The sequence below is a fragment of the Haemaphysalis longicornis genome, unplaced genomic scaffold (genome assembly GCF_048455015.1).
Source record: "Haemaphysalis longicornis isolate Haplotype H1 unplaced genomic scaffold, Haemaphysalis longicornis Haplotype H1 scaffold_6, whole genome shotgun sequence".
NCBI lineage: Eukaryota > Metazoa > Arthropoda > Arachnida > Ixodida > Ixodidae > Haemaphysalis > Haemaphysalis longicornis.
In genome coordinates this window covers 97,425,054-97,448,347 of record NW_027526407.1, presented here as the reverse complement: position 1 = coordinate 97,448,347, position 23,294 = coordinate 97,425,054, and the positions used below count along the sequence as shown (strand labels likewise).

The 23,294-nt window shown below is 44.8% G+C and overlaps 2 protein-coding genes across 3 annotated transcripts in view; one reads left to right on the top strand and one right to left on the bottom strand.

Annotated features, from left to right (window-relative positions):
• The window catches only part of Syt1 (Synaptotagmin 1), a 206,589-nt gene extending 187,082 nt beyond the window's left edge, over positions 1–19,507 (bottom strand). Inside the window, exon 1 of one of the 2 annotated variants that reach the window (XM_077672584.1) lies at positions 18,883–19,507. The gene's annotated coding sequence lies outside the window, so the exon portion shown is untranslated. The remainder of the gene's footprint in view (positions 1–18,882) is intronic. The other variant, XM_077672583.1, reaches the window with a different exon arrangement.
• LOC144143153 (uncharacterized) overlaps positions 19,501–23,294 on the top strand; it is a 66,262-nt gene continuing 62,468 nt past the window's right edge. Inside the window, exon 1 of the mRNA XM_077674955.1 lies at positions 19,501–19,563. Within this exon, the coding sequence (XP_077531081.1) occupies positions 19,501–19,563 (63 nt within the window). The remainder of the gene's footprint in view (positions 19,564–23,294) is intronic.

Genomic DNA, 23,294 nt, shown 5'->3' with positions numbered 1-23,294 from the left:
ATCGAGGCAGATAATGCAGTATTTTACGCGTGCTCTGGTACTTCTGCGTTAGAGAGTTCACGCATTTTGGCTACGGCAATGCATTATTTCGGCCACTGTGGCGGGCGCCATAGCCAAGGTATGACAATGGTATCGAGGAGCTTTACTGAATGCCAAAAGTTATATTTTCTCATGTCTGGAAAATAATATTTGCAAACATTCGACATAAACTCAAGAATATGGTTAGAGTTGCTACGCTAATTAAAGTTACACCTTAAATTGCTTTACCAGGTCTTCAAAACTTCTGAAATAATGGGCTGTCAACAAATCTTTCAAACTCCGAAATTAACAAACGACCATTAAACTAAAATTACACCCAAAATTTGCCAAGATACACCAATCATGTTAAAGCCCGTTTTTAACGTTCATCGTTATTTTGGGGACTTATGCAATGCCTTAAATTGTCACCAAAATAATTTTGATTAAGTTTTCCATTTATCGCACACGAGGATACCGGTGAAAAGTGGACGATGCAGTGAGAAAATACCGGCTTATTGGACTAAAGTAACTAAAATAATTTTCCAACGAATTCACCTACGTTTCAGCCCGTGAGGTACGCACCTTTTCATATGATCGTTTTAATTACTTTCAATGTTCACATTTGAGAGGACATTATGTGACCAACTACAATTACTGGTTTTTACATTTACTCGCCTTAAAAGTTGTGTAATGCGAGAATTTTTTTATTCAAGCTTGTTGTGTGGCTACCTTAAACTTTTCTTTGTTTCTGCCTCGCCCTAGTCACAGGGCATAGAATTTACGATAGCACTGAGGTTTTTACGAGAGTGGTCACAATACAGGGACATTCGCTGCGACATAACCAAACATATCGTGCGCAGCCTTACTGTACACGTGCACAAAATTGCACGCAGAAGAATGATTAAAAGTACGCATTGTTAGCTTTTCCAGCCACCAGAAAGGCAAACGCCACAAAAGGCGAGCGCACTGGTTGCGAAAGCGCCTGGCTAGTCTTCGTGCACAAACTAATTAACTCTGTCGGGGATGCGCAACGTTGCTTGCACGAGCACCTGAATATAAGAGAAGTAATTTGTCCGGTGCTAAAACTGGGGACTGCTTCGCCGACCGTTGGCAGCCGCTAACGGTTGTACCAGGTACGTTAGTTAAAGCATAGAAACCTAACCGCTGAAAGGCTCTGTCACGCAAACACGCAGCTTTTCTTGTAGTTACTGTAGTTAATCGGAATATTACGTGGAGCTGGGGAGATATATCGTCTTGCCTGGTCTGGCCTAAATGGATGCCGGAGCGATAATAGCTGAGAGGCGGCCGCTAAAATTTGCTGCTCGTGTGGGCTCCAGAAATTATTCTGGCTTTCATATGACAGCTTCAAAGTTGTGTTAGGAGATGTGTGAACAGGGCACTCTAAGTCAGTCCCGTGGTTAAGCTTCAGAGCAATGCACTTGGGTAAACAATTCATGCCGCAAAATAAAAATTTTTGGAAGAAAACGACCTCGGTTGTGACACTGAACACTACAGAGCGTCACGCCTGCATTGCATGACGCCTCTGCGCAAACCTATCTCTTCAGTCGAATCGCATCTTCCAAAGTCGATCGCAAACTTTTATCGCTGGAAACATGGACTGGTGAGTAGAGTGCATTTATTGGTTTAGCATTACGCTGAACCTCAGGATTGGCTGAGAGCGTGGCTGTCATTAACCCTCTGAGGATTTCTGTCGCGGGAAAGATGGAGTCTTGTCGTTACCACTGGCCGTTTATTATAATTGACGGCGTTCTTGTAATAGATATTACTCGGCTTCAGTACTTTATTCTATACCCTCCAGATACACGTCGCTTTATACGAGTTTATCTTTTCTAGCCTCCTAAAAGTATCGTTCTAGTACGCGTGACATCTCCCGGATAACGGTGGCAACGTCTGAGCTTGCTCCGTACGAAAACAACTTTCAGGAAGCTCGGTATAGACAGCGACTGCGAAAAACATCTTCGGATCACCAGCTTTCTCGCTCAAAATTCTCGCCGCTCAGGGACTTAAAGATGCCATTGCAGGTGAGTTATAATTCACACACGGAAAGTGGTCGACTTGGATATGAATTCTGCAAAACACTTTGCAGACCTCTGAACAGTTTTTTTTCCGCAATTACTTGCCAACAGCTACTGCCCACACATTTCAATGGGACAGTTTGCATGGCTGTTGAACGTAGTAGACAACGTTCCAAGCTTGGAATTTCGAACAAAACGAGCTTCTGGCCTTAGTATCAGCTATGTCAAAATTACTCTGCATTACATTAACTACAGAATAATCACTTCTGAAGAAACTGCGATGAGCCGGACAGCTGCACTTGTGTAGACGTGCCGTTGCATTTCAACCTCGATGATGTGTCGACGTTAATCTGCGAACAGCTCTTCAGCTCGCACAGACATGGCGTCCTGACGTCGCCCGTTTCGAATCGATTTTTCGTCTCGGATAGCGTCGCGACACGCTCTTAGAGCTGCTTTCACGGGACCGAGTTATGCATATGAGGGAAGCCGCGCGGAATGCCGATAAGGTAGGGTTTAGACGGGGGGCAGACATGCCTCGGGGTTGTGACGCAGTAAAAAGCAACGGTGCGATGTGTTGTCTACGACAAGGTAAACCCCAACCGTAAACTTGGCTCGCGTTGAGCCGCAATGTGCGGAACGTTCTAACAGCGGTTGTTGTGAAGTTGGCGCCAATACCACCGCGTAAAATACCAGTCATTTTAAACCGCTCGTACCGTTTCTCGCTTTTGCAAGAAATAGCCACAGGCTTTGTGAAGATGTGTTAAGGAAGTTTTGTCACCAATTTACTGGTGCTGTTAGTTTGCTTTTGGTGCATTCAAATGAGCTACAGCGGAAAAATGAATGACAAATCTGTGAGGAAGTGCGCATAAATACGACACCAAAGCAGGTAACTAGCAACGCTTTGTCTTAAAAGCATTTTCGTGCCGACTGCGAAGGAGTACTTAAAGAAGACTACGAAGGAGAGCCATTTACGTGACTTCAGTATTTTAAATGGTTATTCCAACGCAATTGCAGTAAGTCTGACAGCAAGTATTTTAGTTTTCTAAGCCATCTCATCTTTTACTTTTCTTGGTGGTAAGAAAGCAGTAATTTTGAATGGTAACCGCAAGTGTAGCTGGTTCCTTTTAGTGCCTTTCTGAGTTACAATAAAAAAACTACAACTTTTAGGCGTAATTTTTTATTGCAAAGCTTTTTTTTTCTGCTCACAACACTCAACTCTTTCGACAGAAGATAATGCTTCGCGTTATTTTACGAGCATATTAAGACCAAAGAAATGTGTTTGCATGATGAGGTTGTCGTGTTTTTGTGTATCTATCCTGGGTAGCTCAGTTTATCACTCAGACAATTTGGCGTTGCGCCACGGATGCAAGGGATACGAAACAGCTCAAGCTATGTAAGCTAAACGGGCAAACTTGATGCAATACTTCTCTCTTTTGCCAAAAGCAGTCATTGCGAGCAGACACCACAACCACGCGAGCCTCCCACGAGCTGACCCACTTACTAGCGTATCCCCTTGCCAACTAACCCATTTGCAGGCATGATGGCAGTTCAAGCAAGGCAGTGACGCTGTTTAAGTTGTTCTAAGCCTGCTATTTTTTTCCCTTCAAAAAGAACGCCAAGCAACGAAATACTTACGGAAATGTAACGACCAGCTTTCAAAAAAGTGCTTAAAACCCTATTCCCATGTGGTCGCTGTTTGTTCACAAAATATATTACGTGGTTACTTCATTCCACGCGAGATAAAAACGTACAGTGAAGGAATGCAAAGGAATTTCACCATGTGTAGCCCTGCATATAATAATGTGCTATAATCCTTCTTTCGCATCGCTATCCTGTGATGCATATAGCGTTCACTTTGAGCAGCGCGTGATCGGTGAACTTACCCAGTGAGATCGCAATTGAGATGAGTGTACTTTATTTCTGTTTCGTTGTTGCACACTATTTACTGTTATAGTTCAAAAATGGCTACAAATGAACCCCCTGCACCCGCCTAACATATCACACGCCATTTTTAAAATTCTCCGAGTATCGTTCTGAGGATAGACCCCAACATGCTCCGCACGGTTTCCGCTTGGCCCCCAACATCAAACCCAATCCCCACCCCAAAGCGTCATCAATTTCTGTTCTCAAAACATAAATTGGAAGTAAATATGAGAGCCCCATCCCCAACTTCACCTGACCATCCTTGAAGGCAAGCTAGCTGAGTGGGGAGCGTCAGCCCAGCCTCTGTCGACGGCCAGAGCGGAAGATGCCCTGGCCACAGCTTCTTGAAAAGGCATCCTCGACTACGGATGCTTTAAACTCACATTTCTTTCTGCCCTCCCTCCGGTTTTTGCGCATTGCTTGTTTATTTGTATCTAGGTGTTTTAGTAAAGCGAAGCTGCCAATGCATTATCGGGGCGGTGTCGACAAAAACGCGTTGGCGGAAAACCAACTTTAGACAATGGATTTCCACACACCGCATAAGCAGTGGGATGCCCTTACTTGCATAATTTATTTATTTATTTCAGGATACTGTCAATCCCGTGATGGGATTATTACAGGAGTGGTGCCTCATGGGTTTCATTGTGGTAGGCGAATGCAGTTTAGCGGGATATAATTGAGCGATGGTTATGATGATGGTTGTGATGGTGATGATAATGATGATGATGATGAAAACATTCTCTAACAGGCGCACAGATGAATGATGCTACGTGCCCGACCGATGGCAAAGCTAAATTAACGACAACTCTGAGCTAACCGAAACAGCACACTCGGATGACGCAATCGCAACAAATAGATACAAAATAATAACACCACATTCTGTTATCTCAGCGTTGTCGCAGGTTTGGACATTGGTTGATTGGATTTGGAACCTTGCATTGGTATCGGAGAAAGCTTCACGTTTCAATTACCTTTCTTTTTTAGCGATGCGTTAGATATTCTTCTATCTGTTTTTTTTTAATATTAGAACAGCCTTGGGAAATCAATGTTCAAAATATTTTTGCAGCACAATTTCGACTGAATTTATTTGAATTATATCTCACCAATAATGAGAACTTCCAGAACACACCACCCGTCTACATGCGCGCGGATTTTGATGCGGTTTGTTGCAATATTGCGTCATTTATTTATTAGTTATTTTCCCCCAGGGGCAGAAGCATTACGATGAGAATGAACAATACAAACATAACAGTACAGTGCATGTGTTGCGAAAGTCCTAATCACACAGCTTACGCAATGCTTAGGTAATGATTACAAAACACAATCAGGACGTTAGTCCCGCTTCCAAAATGTGAGGTAATGCTCGAGGAAATGAGTGATTATCATGCATGGCAACAAGATTGAAGGGAAGAGAGTTCCGTCAACGGAATGTTTAAGCAACAATGATTGAGCAAAGTATTTGGTAATGGAATTTTCAACGCCAACTTTGCAATGCGGTCAATGCGGTGCGGCACGAGTTTAGCGGAGAAAATCATCCCGTGCGCTAGCACGGTAATGTGTTTTATAAAACAAAAAATAATGAGGACAGAAATTTATATCACAGGTCCTCATTCCTGCTTACAGATAATTAGAAAAACACCTCCACACCAAGAAACTACTCGTGTACTGCTCACATGCAAACACACCGTTCGCCTTTAAAGAAAGTAAGGCATGTAACCGAAATCTGTTGCAGCGCATTAATAACAGACCACCTACGTGCCCTCCTCCCCTCAAAATTGATAATGAACGCTCTTAAGTTTGCCATATCCGTTTTCGCATGCGCCACTAGAAAATTTTTTAAAATAAAATCATACAAGAACATTCAGTGGCTGCAATGCGCCTGTTCGTGCTTTTTAAGGATTCACAGCTTTTTCTCAAAATTCTCCCTGATACTACGCTTAATGCATAAAAGTGCCATGTGGAGGCGAATGTTCCAGCAAATATTTTGCCTTTTGAGGATGTGACAAAGTAATATACATCTACAGCGTGCCTGCTTCCGTGTTTCAAGCCTTCAGCAGCGCGCGTTGTGCCAATATGCTGCACCACTTACACCCCAACTGTATCTTTGTTATCATAGCGAAGACCGATCTGGCACCATCTAAGACTTAACACAATTGGTGGATTTAAAATGTTATGCCTAGTTTATAACCGTATCATTAGAAAGCAATTCTGAGAACTCCCACTCTTCTTTCTCCATCACCAAACCATCCTTCTCAAACACGCTAAAATAACCAATAATAAAGCATTCCGAGGCCGCAACATCTTAAGAAACATCTCAACAAAGCTTCGCACTCTGAAACTTAATAAGAATGAGCTCTTGAAAGAAAGGTAAATGAAATACCATCTTAAACCCCTGGGCGTATTCGACGCTGTAGTTCACTGGGTGTGTGTATATACAAAGCGTTGTATGGAGAATCGCCTTTCGTACAAGTGCACCCCGAGACCGTAAACAGACCGAATGCGATTACACATGCGGCTCCGCACACCCCTCGGGCTTGGAAAGGACAAACATGCGAAGGACAGCAACTGCCAGCGGGCGTGCAAATAGCACCGAGTAAAAACGATCCTAACAGAACAACGCTGCTCTTGGAAAATGTCAGGCTCTTCCGACAGGCCCTGACAGAGACAACGCGATGACCAGCGTACACGCGCTAATTAAGCGCAACTCGCGTTAGGGTAGCGATGCGTAGAAGTACGGCCGAGCGCATCGACGACAACAGAGCTAAGCCTAACACAATCTAATTTGTAGGGGGGCTCCGCCGCACACGGCCATTTGGTGCGGAGAAGCCAGCTTTCAGTTGGGAGCTCCCTACGTTTAATGGGGCTTACGTCCTGCTGTGGAGGCAGGGTTGTTTAAAACTCGAATAAGAGTATACCAACAAAAAAGGTGTTTTCAAGTTTGTGCTGCTCGTGTAACCTTTTGTTTTCTGTTTTTGTGGGCAAACCGTCATCAGACATAAAATGTCGAAAGTCATCGAACGTTTTCGAAGCCCTTTTTGGAAGTTTAGAAACGACTTCTTTTCGGCTTGTATAGCCATTGATTCCAATTTTTTAAATTTGCGTGATTTATTCGTCCACTTTCAGATAATGAGCCGGAGCCGGCGCTGTGTACAGTATTATAAGGGCATTTAAATTATTAGCATTAGAAGCAACGTCCCGAGTGGCTCATCAAGGACGCGCCGGTCGAGATCAAAGTAGGCAAGCCCTAATAATAAAACACAAAGAAAAGTCACGAAACGCAAATGGTTGTCACCGTAGCCATGAATGCGGCGCGGGAGCTGCGCCTGCGTATTGGGGGACCGTAATTTGATGGCTGCAGCGCAGTGTGAAAAAATTAGCAGTGGCTTAACTCGGCTATTCCAGAATATACGTAGCATGAGGTAAGGTTCAGCTGGTTATTTTTAGGTTTCCTGGTTGTCTAGGATTAACTGATTATCATGCTTACTGCTGCTAAAACGATTTTCAATCCTATTCAATCTAATTTGAATTCAATCCAATTCAGTGGCGGCGCGGTGGCTCCGGCGTGCCAGCTGTGCGCCGTGAGACGACACTGCTCCTCGCGCATGCGCAGCACGGCTCTCCAGGAGCCACGCGAAACTGCTCAACCTCAGCCAGTGTAGCTACAACAGGACGACTGGCGGGGTAACAGGGTTAGACCAAGCCCCTCGCTCGCGCTGACTTCGCACGCCGGATGTCTCGCACGAGGTCTGCCGCAGCCAACGACACCCAGAAGACCGATTTCGAACAGTGCCACCGCACGTATGCCCCAGGCTATTTGGTGTTTCTGTGATCACCCTGCGACCCAGTGGACCTCTCTTCGAAATTGCTATCTCGTCCCACCGGATCTTATAACCTTGTGCATCCAGTGACCAATGCCCTGCTCGAAGTCGTGCGGCCGACATTATTTACACCGGCAGGCTTATGTCTGACTGTTCCATCCCTTCCACAAAACCATTTCGGATGACTCTGACACGGTGCTTTTGCAGCAGAGGATTGCATAATGGAGATGTTACGAAACGGCTCTGCCGGTACACGGTGAAGGCAACGTGCAGTATTGCGCAATCGGACGGTTATCTACGACAGAGGCGTAGATGGTGGTAAGCCTAACACTTTTGGCATGTCCATTTTGTTGTTTTCTTGCGTTATTGTGGCTCCAGTTGCACGAATACAAGTATAAATAAAGCCACTGTATCTTCGGCCGCCCGGTAATAATATCGTGCGCAGTGGGTAGTAAGAATAATAGTTTCATGAAGTTAAACGTTAGCTTTGTGATAGTGAAAATAAAAATTAACTCGCCATTCCATCCTTGCAAAAGAGGATTTTAAGCGAAGCTGTTGGGACACCACTACACCTGATGATGGAGGGTGTATATGTTTGTTTTTTTCTTTTGCCACTCCCCGTGTTCCCGCTACTCCTCGAGAGTCGTAATTTTTCGTGGCCGACACCTAGCTGTGCTGGAATGAAAATAACTTCAGTTTCTAGGCGGTTTATATTTAACGCCACAGCATTACTTGGCGATGTTCGCGAAAGAGAGCACGAAGCTGGCTTCCACAAAATGCAAATCTGGCTGGCGTTTCACAAAAAGCGGCCACATAAGCCTAGCTGTCATAGGCTGCGACGCGATCGATGATGCGTGATTCAGAAAAGCACACCACAAAAAGAAACTGCGTGCACCAAAATTTCGGAAAAAAAAAGAAAGAACGCAATTATTGATCACCAAACCGGTATCAGAGACGAGGTTATTAGATCAGCGCAGAGATTCCAAACTTGTTCTTCCAAGATGCTACCACTATCATCACCCGCACATTACTGTATAGCCAGAGCATCTGTTTGGGAGTGAAATAACTCAAATTTAAACATTTAAACATTAGAAGTATAACAAACCAATAACAGCGTCAAAGAAAGCAGTCGGTAGCAGCAAAAAGACCTGCCATAAAAATTACACCACAGCGTACAGACCTAAAATCGACAAAAGTCACACATAAAAAAAATCAGAACCCCTTTGATCTAACAAGAAAGATAGTTGAGACGCGAATCTTTCTCGGGGCGAAATTACATAAGTGGGCGTTTGGGATTGATTTGCCCGAATTCGATATATTTAGAAGTTTGAGTAGCAGAGCGAAAGTCGAAGTAAAAAATCCAAACGGTTTCGACAGTATCGGAACGGCGCAATTGAATACACCTCGGCTTCATAACTCGAGGGACCCAGATTCGATTACGACCACAGGAAGCGTGTTTTTCTTGATGCAATATTATCATCATCATCACCCTCATCATCCCGTGCGCTTTGATTGTGCAAAGTTGGTTTTTCTGCAGTGCATCTCGGTTGCGACACCGCCATCAGTGAGATCAAGGAAACTCCATTTTCAAAAACTGAAACCATTCTTGTAACGCCAGCTAACTAAAACTGAAATAGAGTTCTATCAACCCACCTAAGAGACCTGGCTAAAATCGGCCAGCGAAACAGATGCTATGGTTGAGAAAGAGTAAAGAGAACAAAAAGTGAAGCCACACGAGGAAGTTCGCTTAGTTGAAGCGTGAACATGTGAAATGCTACTTCAGTGGGTAGCCGGATAACGGAAGGCATTCTGACGCAATCTTTACCATATTTCTTAATAGTATGACCATGAATTATTTCTCCTCCGAAATTTAGTAAGCATGTACCATTTATTCTGTACGAGCAATCTTCGGTGCGCAGCCAAACGTTATCCATTGCACCGCTCATTTCCCCGGCATTATATTAACATAATTCTGGAGGGCATCTGGTTAATAAAATCAGCGATCATAAAGTGTTGTAACGAGATCATCTTCGTATGAGCAGCCTGCTTTTGCATTGGATCTACAAAATAAAAACGTCATTTTTAATCTCCCTTTTGTCCTCACGAGAGGACACAACCAAATCGGTCTTTATTATGGTCGTCGACATCTTTGTCAAAACGGAATTCGCAGTAAAACTAAATGCGCCTTCTGCATTGCCGTCGTCGTTTTTTCTGTTTTTTTTTTTTCAATGCGTGGTTCTAATAAATCCTGAATGTGCCTTTATCGCAGCTGTCTTCGTCTTTGTGGACGCAATATTGGTAGATGAGCTAAACGCCCCTTCGTCCGTTTTGCCTTCGCGAGTGTCGAAGCAGCATAGGCCAATCGGGCAAATGGTTCTTCATCATTGTCGTCGCCGTTTCCGTCACTGTATATGTGGCAATTATTAAGAACCAAACGCTTTTGGGAAGCAAACAGCGCACGAGGATGCACAGAAAGCCTTTTTCACTGCCAGCATTAGGTGGCACTCTACGGCAGCCTTCCTTGGACCTTGAACGATCCTAGCCTCACTGTTTAGGCGATGACCGCACTCCCCTTCCCGCGTTCACGCGCCGTAACTTGAGGCAACAGAGCCGTTAAATCGTCTAGTCCTTTACAACTCAAGGCAATTTACCACCCTTCCGAACCTCAAAGAAATATGCCTCACGGAGCGATATTGGAGAGTGACGCGAAGAGCGTAAGTAAATAATTGACTCTGTACTAGAAGCCCGCGCTGATGGTACACTACCGCAGGGCCCCTCAGTCGCTGTCGCTCGCTTCTGGACGGTGATAGCCAATTCATAAGCAAGCCAGTATTTTGTCACTGTCGCCTAAACTATCAGTACACTGAGTGTCGTTTGTCGCATCACTCTCAGAGATTGCTCATTAAGGTTGCCCTTCAAACCAATGAGAATAAATGTTTCCTAAGTTGCTCAGCAACACCTATACTCCCCCACAGACAATCCAAAAATAGCACCACCCACAAAACGCCCCCAACGCCCGTACTGCTACGACCCCACGCCCGCCGACCTCAAAGAGCTCATTTAGCAGTTTTCCACATTGTCTCTCGTTCCCACAATCGGCCTCCCTCCCCATGGCCCAACAAATCATACTGATACAAAAAACTATCAGTTGACACCGTCTTCAACGTTACCATTTATGCCCCAAAAGGGACCTACTACGGGGAATCGAGCCGCGAACTACACTGTGTCATCTCAGTTTTCTACGGATGACTTCTTAAGTGTTTCATGTCGTCTCATCGTAAAGAAGACGTCCATAAAGACTACTTCAAGTGATTCAATTCATCGCACCATCAAGACCACCTCTATAAAGATTCCTCAATGTCCGATTTCTTCACTTCCACACCGTAGCCATTGGCCTTTCTTTTCGTAACCACTTTCAACACATACATCCACGCACACCAGTTAAATGGGTATCCATACTTTTCACGGCAAGGTTCAGTTACGTGCTCAAACATCATTGCCATCCTCGTTTTCTCTGACGCGGGATTGACTAGGATGCTAAACGTGCTTAAGCTGCCATGCAGAAGAACATGTCGGGAAATTTGCTACCTTGCAGCCTTAAGCATAACAACTCGAACGATAGAACACTTGCAAGACCAACACGACCGAACAGGGCTAGTCCTCTCCAGAGTGCTCCCAAGTTTTCATCGGCCTTTTGCGCCATTGTGTGTTCCGCAGCCGCCATGTTTCCGCCGAAGATTGTGCGCTAGCCCGAACAAGACCTTGTCCTTTAGGCGGCCAAGCCTTCCTGGACAGCGACAGTGCACGTAAGAAAGGACGCTGCTGATTCCAGCGTTAAGGAGGAGGAGAAAGGAGGGTTGGAAAGGCTGCGTCGCCAAGACAGCCGAATTCGCGCCCACAACGCTCTAGGGAAATCAGAAGCCAAACCCACGAAAAGCTTACGCGGGTCCCAACACTACAAAGCAAATTAGTGTGGACAATGTGTCTTATTACACATCGTTAGCGACTGTTCTTAGGTAAACACCGACCTGACTCATCATGACTGGAACCAGTTAATTTCAAGAAGTAAACAATAAATAAATAAATGTGAATCAACCAATAGCTGCAATCAATGACAACTTCACCTAAAGCTCAGATTCGCAGCTCTTCAACGAGGTCACCCCTCAACTCTGTATTTCTTTTCGTTTTAATGCCGAGATTGCACCTTCTATGGCGTTCTCTTGGGTTACCGGTAATTACTTGGGCAGCTTTTTATGCCTACAATTCAGTGATTAAGCCTATATAGGCTATCCCTCCTCTCTCCCAACAGTTTTGCGGTATTGAGTATTTCATTGCTATTCAGGCCATTACGGCGCACCTTTAAAACTTCAGGTGCAAAATAAACCTACAAAACGTTAGACCAAGAGTTAACGAAAAATTGCATTTCGAAAAACTGTACACCACCCCAATAAGTGCTGCGCTGGGCCCTGACGACGGCAAGTCTCTTCTTCGCTGAAACGTTGGCCACAATATTGGCCGCTACCTTGCTCGCAGTTCTCTTTTCTTGTGTTCCCTACCATGTTCCAAGTTTCATTGCTCCATCTATATACTATATATATCTATATATATATATATATATATATATATATATATATATATATATATATATATATATATATATATGGGGGAAGGACAGGGGATTTTGTTTTTTTATATTCATTTTTGGTCGATGAAGGTCAAAAACACCATCTGACGAGCTTTGGAGCATAGTATAACGGAAGCGAGAAAGTTTGTTCGCAATCATCAATACACGTAGAAACTTAACTGGTTCGTACGCTACCGTGCGGGCGAGTTCTTCCAGGCACTAATTATTAGGGATTCGAGGCAACAGTGAACTCCATGAATGCTTCACTTGTCTCTGTCTACATTTGTCGCTGCAGCCATCCTTTTGAAAATCCTTCTCTCTCTCTCTCTCTCGGGTAGACGCATGGACACCAGCGACAAGCTCGTATCGTGCCTGCTTTACGAAAGAACTGCGCGCTTTAATCTTCATATGTGCGCAGAGACAGGTGCGCGAAACACTCGCGAAGGCTCAAATTACGTTTGTAATGCTAATTAGAAACTGCGCCAGAAAAAAATAAAAAAAACAGTCTGTTATTTTCAATAAGGTGTTACTTTATGCTCACCGTTATACAAAGGGCTCTTAAAGTATCCTCTTTCATGTGTATACAAAATGTCCAAGTGCTCTTTTTTGTTGTCGTTTTTTGTTGTCCTTGGACACCATCATCCCAAAGTCCTGATTCACTATTCAGGAACAATAACCAAAAAAGGACGACAAAATAATGAAGTTTGAATTCGCTGCTTCCTGCCTCGTTTGAAAGAAAAGAAAAAAAGGAGATGGACAATGGCTGTGTCTTAACAATGCGGGATGGGCTTATAACAGCGATTTGCATTGATCAAGCTTTGTATGAAAGACACAGTTTATCGACCCGAGGGAGGCAATCGGCAGTAAGAATCTTCATTGCTCAGCGTTTGCTTCTCGAACGCTGGTACTGTGGAAAATAAAGGGTGATCAGGTGGAGGGTGCTTTGTGGTGCCCAAACAAAGGCTTTCCTCGTCCGCTTTGTGTACCAGCTACTCAATCTTTGCCTTTTCTCGCTTTTTTGTCTTTTAATTGAGTGCACCTATGGACATTATTTTGGTTCCCTTTGCTTCTCGGCGTTAGCCGTACCTAAGGTGGTTCAAAATGTACAGCTTTCAAGGCACTCGGCATTTCTTTCTGTATTGCATACATCTCATTATTTAATAGTTTACATAATTATGCTGAAACGAAAGAAAACAGCACTGTGCTTTCGGAAAGTTTCTAGGGTCATATGTTACGATTTTTAGAATTCGAGTGGCTTTGAATTAGTGGATAGATATTTGAGACATCTTCACTAGACCGCCACCTGACCTCTTTATACACAGTCGCCCTGCAATATGTCTGAGACGTTTTCCGGGGCCTTCAAGTAAATGTAACCTGTAAAATTCGCAATTGCAGGACAATGATAAGAAGTATGTGTGTATGTATGTGCGCGTATGTGTGTCTGTCTGCCTGTCAGCCTGTCTGTATGTCTGTCCAAACAGACTGCACTGAAAACTATTTGTCATATTATGCGCCTCACCTGGATTTTCTCGCTAAAATATCTATCTGAGTAGCCATCTTTACAAAGTCGGGTGTGCGGCGCTAATCCTACGAATTTTCCGAATCATCATTAAGAGTTACACATCTATGTGTCTTATTACATGCGCAGCTAGGGAAGACAATAAATAAACTCACCAGAAAATAGTTTGTTCCGAAACAAAACTCTCATCGGCAGTCGTTTCGACGTGAAGGACAGCACCACTGTTTGATTCGTAGGCCAGAAATCCGGGCAAGCTCTTCGCGAGACGCTAATTACGAACTTTTTTACGCAGAAGTGCATTGGGCGAACGCTTCACTTCCCACGGTCTACATTTTTCGCTCCCCTCATTATTTTCAAAATTCGTGCCTCTCTCTCTCTCGGCGCGAAGCATATGTAGGCCAGCGGCAAGCTGGTAGCGGGTCTGCTTTCCGTTCGAAGTGCGCTTTTTAATCTCCATATGTGCATGAAGACCGTTGCGTGATGAGTCTCGCAATGCCTCACATAACGTTTGGAACGGCGCAGCTCGTTTGGTACGCTAATTAAAACCTGCGTCAGGAACAATGCAAACAAGCACATCATTTCCATCAAAGTCTGGCTTAATGAGCGTCGTTACAGCAAGGGGACTTGAAAATGTCATCTCAGTTTCAAGTTTAAAAAGGGCGGGGTTGTATACAACAATTCTATTGTCGTGGTCCGCTATTCTGAACCCATAAAAAAAGGTAGGACCCAGAAATGTGGTGAAACTTGAACATATAGCTTATAATCTCGTTTGAAAGTAACTAAAACAAAACTAAACAACGGCAGTCTACCAGAAATGCCGGATTGGCTTAGAACGACGACTCGTATTGATCAGACTCGCTATGAAACGCCCATTTATGGATCAGAGAAAGGCAATCGACACCACAAATTTGCTTAGCTCCATGTTTTCCCTCGTACGGTGGTACTGTTGTACATAAAAGGTATGGGGAGAAAGGTATGTACGGTGTTCCAGAAAACGCCCACTCTGCGAGAACAGCGATAGACATAGGTTTGTCGTGACCGCCTTGTATTCCATCTACTCAACCTTGGCTTTTTCTGGTTTTTTTTTTAAGCAGAGTTGTTTAGGCCGGCACAGATCCGTGCGGCGTAGACCGAAAACCCCGACCGCACGCAAGCGCATGACTTTCGACGACCGTCCGGCGTTGTTGTTGTTGTTGTTGTTGTTGTTGTTGTTGTTGTTGTTGTTCTTCTTCTTCTTCTTCTTCTTCTTCTTCTTCTTCTTCTTCTTCTTCTTCTTCTTCTTCTTCTTCTTCTAGGGGCACATACCCACGTGGGGGATCGGCCAAGAAACGGGGTGGCTTTTCAGGGCTAAAGCGCCCACCTCATGGCCCTATATAATCAGGCTGTAGGAATTGGGGAAACAGGTTACCGAATTTATAATAGATCTAAAGAAGAATCAGTGAATGATGTCATTTTGGGGTCGTCTAGGCTTGGGCGTGAGCTCACGCGACATCAGGAGCTCCCCCCCCTTCGTCGTGGTCGTCGTCGTGTAGTGACCGGTGCGCCACGGGTCCGCCGCGCCGAAGACGATGACAGGGAATCTGTCAAGCTATACCTTCGCAATTTACACGTAGAGGCGGCCACTGGATCAGGTGGCGAAGAAGTGGAGGTCTACCGAGGCGAGGACGCCCTACAAGAGGATTTACACTCCGCGGCTGTGCCGTCGGAAAACGACGACGAAAGTAATGATGACAATTGCACTGAATAAAACACTGCACATACTTTAATGGTATTTCCTTTACAGAGCCGTATAAAACGGCTTTCGACTGCCGGGGTCCGGCTGTTCCCTCTCTCCTGTGATTCGGTGTCAGTGCCGAAAGAACCTAGGTCGACCCCCAGCTCCGCTATGTCTTCAGCCATGCACCAGTAGTGCAAGGTGCGCCAGTTTTTTTTCCCCTCTCGTTCTATGGCATCCACAAACGTTATTCTTTTCTTGTTCTCTGAGCTTTTTAATGATCTACTACAAGAGGGAGTTCAGCAGGTATTGTTTTCAATGCTCCAGGCGCTTCTTTTGCATAACACTCCTTATTTCTTGTTTCGCGTAACTATAGTAAAAGAAAAATAATAAAGGTATTTTGTTCTAAACAATTTTGTGCTCTCCAATATATAAAATTGCATACTTCCAATATCGTGTATCTTTCGCGCAACACTGCGTCATGATATTCACAGCACGTTCGCAGGCCGATTATTTCGAAAGTATCAAAATTTTGAATCACGCACGCCTGGTCTTGTGAACAAAGGTTTATGAAAATTGGTGGCCATTTCAGATCGACCAGTTTTTATGTAGAACATTCTTAAAAGGCATAGCACCATTTGATAGATACAACTTATATCAAGCGGAAATGTACCCCTTCTCAAACCGTATGTGCTCATTCATTTGCTTTCAGATCACAGATTAAAATTAATGCGGACGGTCAATGTATACTTTGTTATCTTTACAAAGAAATGGTAACGATGTTTTTTTCATATATTTCTTGTTGACCTTTAAACGCCCCACACCCCCACCTCACCTTTAGATAACCGGAGAGATTCAATTGGTCAGGAACCAACGTAACCTCGAATTTCACCGCCATTGAAAATTCAAACTGAGCCGACAAGTCTATGGTCTTTTGTTTTTTTACACAATCGGAGAAAAAAACGGGTGCATAGAAGCAAGTGTGAGAAAATATGACGATGGTGGTGTACGTCTAAAATTGTGAAGGTTGGGGCCGAAGGTCTTGGTTTCAGAGCCGCGAACAGAAATTCGCACTGGCATTCAATCTTCCAGTGACTTTTATGGTCTCTTGTGTCTCTCTCTCCTTAGATTTAGACTTCCCAAATTATTTTAAAACAGTTATGAACATCTTTACTAAGACGCCAAGCCACTTATTTATCCTACTTTAGCCTGGTGTACCTCTGGGACGTATTGTAGGGTCTTAATATAAATGCACTAATGTTGTCAATCTTCTTATCCGCATCACGTGACAGTAACACCTCGGTTCCTATTTGTGAGCAAATTCGTTTTGGTCAGGCAGCATGGTTTCGTCGCTGTTTTGAATATCGCCTATGATTGTAGCACGGAGAAATTTGCTTTAACGATGCATTGTCTTGGGCGACGCCGTTAAAAATAGGAGGCATAGAAACGTGAAACTCGTATCAAACACGCTGCTGAAATTAGTTCCTTCTCAGTTGGAGATTATCCGTACTAACACATATTATTTTGCTTCAATCGTCGAGACTTTCAGTTGCATACAATATAAAAACGGGTCAGAAGAATACCTGCCATAAAAAACGTATCACTAGAATTTACGCACTAACCTATTCATAGGAATAGCCGTGTTTACACAGTCGCGAATGTACAACTGCTTGGACAAATTTCATGTACCATCATAGAAGCACGCGTGAGTTTCTTGAAAGCAAGGCGACTTCGCATGGATGAAAGCGGAGCGAAGAAAATAATAAAATAGGTGGTAGACTGAAACGTACCATGCGGATTAACAAGCACGAAGTTTCGGAATGGGGACTAGGCGATAACAACCACACAGAGAAAATAGACGATATACCCCAAAAGACAAAACAAGCATGTCGTAATTATAGAACTTTCAGTTGTGACTTTCCTAGTGCGGCAGTCGCATTTAAGGAAAGTTGTCGATGAAGGTTAGCTGCTGCACTCGTTAATGGGATGTGCAAAAAATTGCTGCTGAAGCAAATACGTGCACTGGGCTAAAAACGTGTCACACTTTCCCATGTCACAACCAATAGAGCCGATGCCCTTTAGTCGTGCCTGCCATGGTTCTACAGTTCCGAAGTCCCAAGAGTAAAACATAAGCTTTCTTGGTGTGACGTATCGAGCCAGTATTATTCCATATGGTCATATGAGCCAACCACCCAGAACAATTTTTCACACTTCTTTTCCAGAACAAAAGATAGGAAGACGTGTAAAGTAAAGTTAAGTCAAAACTCAGTGTGTACACAACCGCTTCCCTCACTGCCTATGAATACAGCCGAACCTCGGTTGTTCGAACTCCAAGGGGCCCGAAAATATGTTCTAATTGAAGAAGTTAGAATTACCGAACGCTATTTAAATACACATACCTTTACCGGGACCGCAGCGTCAGTTCGAATAAGCCAGAAACTCGAAATAAGCGAGTTCGAGTTGACGAGGTTCGACTGTACAAAACTTACGGCCTCGCGAAACTCGGAAAACACTACTCACTACAACGCGGCGCGCTGCGCAGAGGGATAGTAGAGGAATAGTTGCTACTGAAATAAATGGTGTGGGAACATAAACTGCCCTTCTCCCTGATAAGAAGTGCAGAAAAAACATGGGCATGTATTTTTTCTCCGAACACATGTATATCATTTTTGACCTGCAGGCGCCATCTTAACGACCGCTTTTGAAGATGTCATGGACACTGAAGATGTCGACCTGTTAATGTTACACTAAACCTAGCACGTGACTATTACGCAAACGAAAAACAAGGGGCGGTGACATTTTCAGGGTTTGCATTAAGAAGCACGAATAAGCACTTTTTCCAGCGAACAAGCTGCTGTTTTTCTCCTGGAAGTAATATAACACTTCAGCACTGAACCATTGTCTCCGAAGACGATGACGTTTGTGGCCCAGTAACCACATTCCGCACACAAGTCACGAAAACGCAGCGAAGCGCCAACATATGCCGGGCTCTGCCAAAAGCGCGGTACGCTGCGCGGTAGATACGTCATCCGTCAGCCAATGGGGAGAAGGGTAAACGGCAGTACTCCCCTCTGACAAGTCACGTTAAGGAGTAGGCACGTAAGGGCCCGCCGACGTTAAAGCCGCAACGATGGAAAACGTGACATAAATGGCTCCAACGGCCCTCCAACGGCCGATGCGCCTGGAAAAGAAAAAGGCGCAGATCAATAGGAAAAAACTAGGCTACTCACCTTGCGTAGAGTCGTAGAAGAGCTGGCTCGATTCTTGACGATGCGTTTGTTCCCCTCTCCTCCCTTTTTGGTTCCAAAAGCTCTCCTCTCGTCGTCGGAGATGAATTCTTCGCGGCGAAACAAATAGCAATGCAATTGCAAAACCACCGCCTCTCTACCGCCGCCGAGTCGAGTAGATTGCGGTTTTCCCCACCGCTCGAGAGCGTTCTCTCCCGAGTCTCTCAAAGCGCAAGCGCCGAATCAGGGTGCAAAAAAGGATGCTTGGCGTTGTCGTTCCAGCGGCGAGGCCGAGCTGTTTTCGTATCTCCAAAGGCCCTTGAGGCGCTGGTTCGTCGTTCAGGGCTAGCGGATTCCCGGAGAAGGGGGTTCAGTCGTGGTGTTCACCTTCCATGGCCGCTGCTGGTGGCGGCGCCCGGTGCGAGAGACGACAACAGCAGTGTCGTCCAAATCGTTGCACCTCTGTTTTTCCTCCGGTCGTCCGACTTTCCGCCCAGCTTCCCGATGCGTCGCGGACCCGCAGTGCTTGCCTTTCCCTTTTTTCGATCTCTTCCCAACGCGCGCAGGTCGTTAGGGAGTTTCCACTCCGCGAGACGCGTCTATCCCGTCTGCGCTGACAAGATGGCAACGCTGTCCTCCGCCGGGGAGCTTCGCGACACGGCCGCCGCGGACCCAGTGGCGCTAGTGGGCAGTGCGCTGCCAGCTTTGCTTTGTTTGTCTCTCCGTTTACTCTGCGCAGCTGTCGCTCGCAATCGATCGCGCCAGCGGTCGATAGAGGACGCCACTGCACGTGTGCTGTCATTGCTGTCACCGCGCAAGGGGTGTTGGGTAGCGCACACAGTCCTGCTGACGGAGGCGGAAGGTTTGAACGAGCCAGAAATGAAAAAAAGGGCGAATAGTTTATTTTTATTCGTAAGCATTCTTTTGCAAGCACGCCAGCATAATCCGTAACGCGAAATAGCCCGATGTCTGATACCTGCACCTTGAGTGCACAGGTGGTCGTTAACTTGTGCAATGCTAATCATAATAGCGTAAGCGTAGATAGCTCTATAATTTATTTGATAATTTAAAAACAATAAACGCGTGACATGACGCTCATATCTACATGGCATCAAATGGGATAACAATAAAAAGCCATATGGCCTTCCCTATTTCGGCATGAATGCTGAAAGTGCTGCCAAACAAATGTTTTTGTAGCAAAACATTTGTGTGTAGCATTGAAGCCAACTTTGAAGGTGCTCGTTGTATAGCTCCCTTTATACGAAAACATGGAGTCTTATGGGGATATAAAGCGGCAATACGTTTATTGGTAATGGCGAGGGTTTCTGACCCATTGCGTTCAGCTTGCTACGCCATATTAAAAAAGGAAGTCGCAAGTTATATTGGTTAAAAAAATTATGAAAATGTAAGGAAATGCTCACAGATTTCAAGCACAGAAACGAACCTCCCATTAGAGTTTTGTTACAGTACTCTGTCTGAAGCTTCGGAGAAACGCTAGAAGAGCATTGGTATCACATAGCCTGACATTGATTTAGAACCAAAAACAGCGCTGAGTTCCACCCGCCTCACGCGGTATATACAGAGATGCAGCGAGTGTATGCTTTGGCACCGTGAATTTTTGGCATTTGCAGATGGCATCTGTATATCCTAGGTGGAACGAAGGGGTGAACGGGCTGCGGAATTTCGAAAAGGAAATGCCTTATGCATGCCACGTCCTGTCCCTGTCCATGTAAGGCAGCGTCCTCACCCTTGCTGAGCCCAGCCGTCATCCTCAAGATGTATATGGAGTCAATTAGATGCAGAGGATGATATTGATGTGTTTCTCAGTCCAGATTAACAGCTGTGTTCTCAAGGCAATCGAGGATGTGAGAGTTGCCGCATCCTTTCTTGTGATTGGAGTTGCAATCAATAGAACTGAGATGCTGTGGGCCGATGAGCCCGCATTATCAGCTGCGACACTACAGGCTACTACGCAGGGTGCAGCGAGCGCTATTGTTATTTTACGCTGTGCAGCTTTTGTGTTTGTTGCTTGAAGATACAGAAAATTTATGCGAAGGTCCTGGGACCTGCATGTTTTGATATAACACTAACATTGCCCTAGGAAGGTGTCTTGCCAGTAGTGCCTTTGTGTGCTGTAGTGAACACGACTTTTAGAAGCTGAGTGTATGGCAAAGTGGCTGAAAACAATGCTCATGCATTAGTAAATCATTCTTCAAATTTTCGCAACAGTTTTTCTGTTGCCAAATTAGCGGTTGCCGCGTGGCGCTACTTTCATGGAGATGCCGGGCTGGTCGTTTAGTAGCCTAACTGTGTTAGCGTAAAACGTGACCCGCTGATTCGCTCCATTATTAAAGCGAAGCTGTTTATGCCTCCCTGGTGCCGTCTGTCGTTAGGATCAAACGCTCTGCAGGAAACACAACTTAAACAATGAGCACCTGAAGAAAACAACGCTTCCGAACCTGGTTCCCTCGCGTTATGAAGCTGACGTCTATCCGATTGCGCCATTGCCACACGGTCAAAGCAGTTCGGAATTTGTACTTTGACTTCGACTCCTGTTGCGCGGGAGAAAGCTTCTCATTTAAACCATGTTTCTTTTTGAAGGAAGGTGCTTTGATTTTTTTTTTCGTTGAAAACTGAAACTGGGCACTATCAGTTGACTGTGGTAAAGGGTGTTTCTTTCAGATCGGTGCCTGATATTGCGCTATTTCCTCGTGGGCCTTAGTCGGCGTTGGTCAGTGCTTCCTGTTGACGAGAGTTCGGGTCAGAAAATGGGCTGTGTTGTTGCCCGGGAGGACGACGTGGGAAAGGGTTAGTCCCCATGGTCCTACTACTTACTCTCTGGTAATCTCTAGGGCAAGGATTGCACTACTTACTATACAGTAGGTAGTAAGGCCTTCCTCTTCAGCCAACTCAATTTGTCCAAAGAGAGAGAGAGAGTAAATGAGTATAGAAAAGGAGAAGAGGTCGGCCTGAGGAATTGATTCTGCGCCAGCTACTTCCCTCTGGGGGGCGGGAGGGCGAGGGGGTACTGGGGACAGAAAGAGAAATGAATATGGGAGGTATGGGAAATGACAATGAAAGCGACAAATGAACTATGTACAAGCAGTAAAACCAATAAACGTCTCGCATAGAACGGGGCGCTGAATCAGATGACTACAGTTCATTTTTCTGCACATTACTATCGTCCATGAAAAAGAAAAAAAGAACTGCTCAGACATTATTTCGCAGTCTGTTCAATTTCGTCGCAACCTAGAGCCGAGAATCTAGAGAGGAGTCACCAAGAAATGTAAGCAGGGCTTAATTCTGTAAAAAACTATACGCCTGCATCCCCTCTTCCCCACACAGTACTTTTCGAAGTGTACGTTCTTCGGTAATGAAGGTACAGCGCAATTTCGGAGTGGGACCAACATTCCGACATTCCTGCCATCCCCAACCCTTCCCGTGAGCTGTGCGAAAACGCTTTATCCAGGCCGCGCCTCGTCGACCGGTCCATGATGATCGACCGAGAAGCCGACGCCAAGACGACCCGTAGACATCTGTAATTACAAGTCCCACCCCATTTTTTTTTTGTTGTTGAATAAAGTATCCCCTCATTGTACCTCTCTCTCATTCTCTATCTCGCTATACCCGACCTTGGAATTCTCGAAATGAATTTAGAAACGAGCATCTAAGGACAGTGATGCATATAACAAACTTGCGTGTGTTAATGCTGCACCTGCAATTTTTTTCTTTTGTGTTCTTCTAGAGAACTGCCCCTCTTATAATTCTGTGGTCCCGACAAACTTTCTGGGCGGGGCCAAATGACAGCGGGTGCCGTGCATTAAATCAGCGATTCCGTTGGCAGTATCGTCAACTGATTGATTGATTGATTGATTGATTGATTGATTGATTGATTGATTGATTGATTGATTGATTGATTGATTGATTGATTGATTGATTGATTGATTGATTGATTGATTGATTGATTGACAAAGGTATGCCCTTTATGTTGGGTTGATGACATGTGTCGTCACACCAAAGAAGCTGCTGTATCTGTCTTAAACTATTCTGAATTTTCGCGCTGCTCTTATAGGCAGCCTCAAAGTTAATTTTGTTCGTTCCCTAGCCATCCCTGCTCCCGAAGGCCTCTCCAGTGCTAGGCGTGAGCAGAGAGTGACGTAGAAGTAAAATGTTAGTCAAGCAAATGAGCATGTTACGAGAAAACGAACTAGCAAACAAATGACTGTAAGTTAGCAAACAGAAGAGTAAACAACGCAAACTATCGACACTGCACAAATAGAAGAACCCGAAAACAGCCGGAGAAAGGATTCTGTAGTCCTTGTGTTCCACCATCTCTGTGACGATATTTGGCGCATTTTACTCTTCTTATGGCTAACGTGCACCAATTCGCCTCACAGCAAGCTCTGGACCTATGG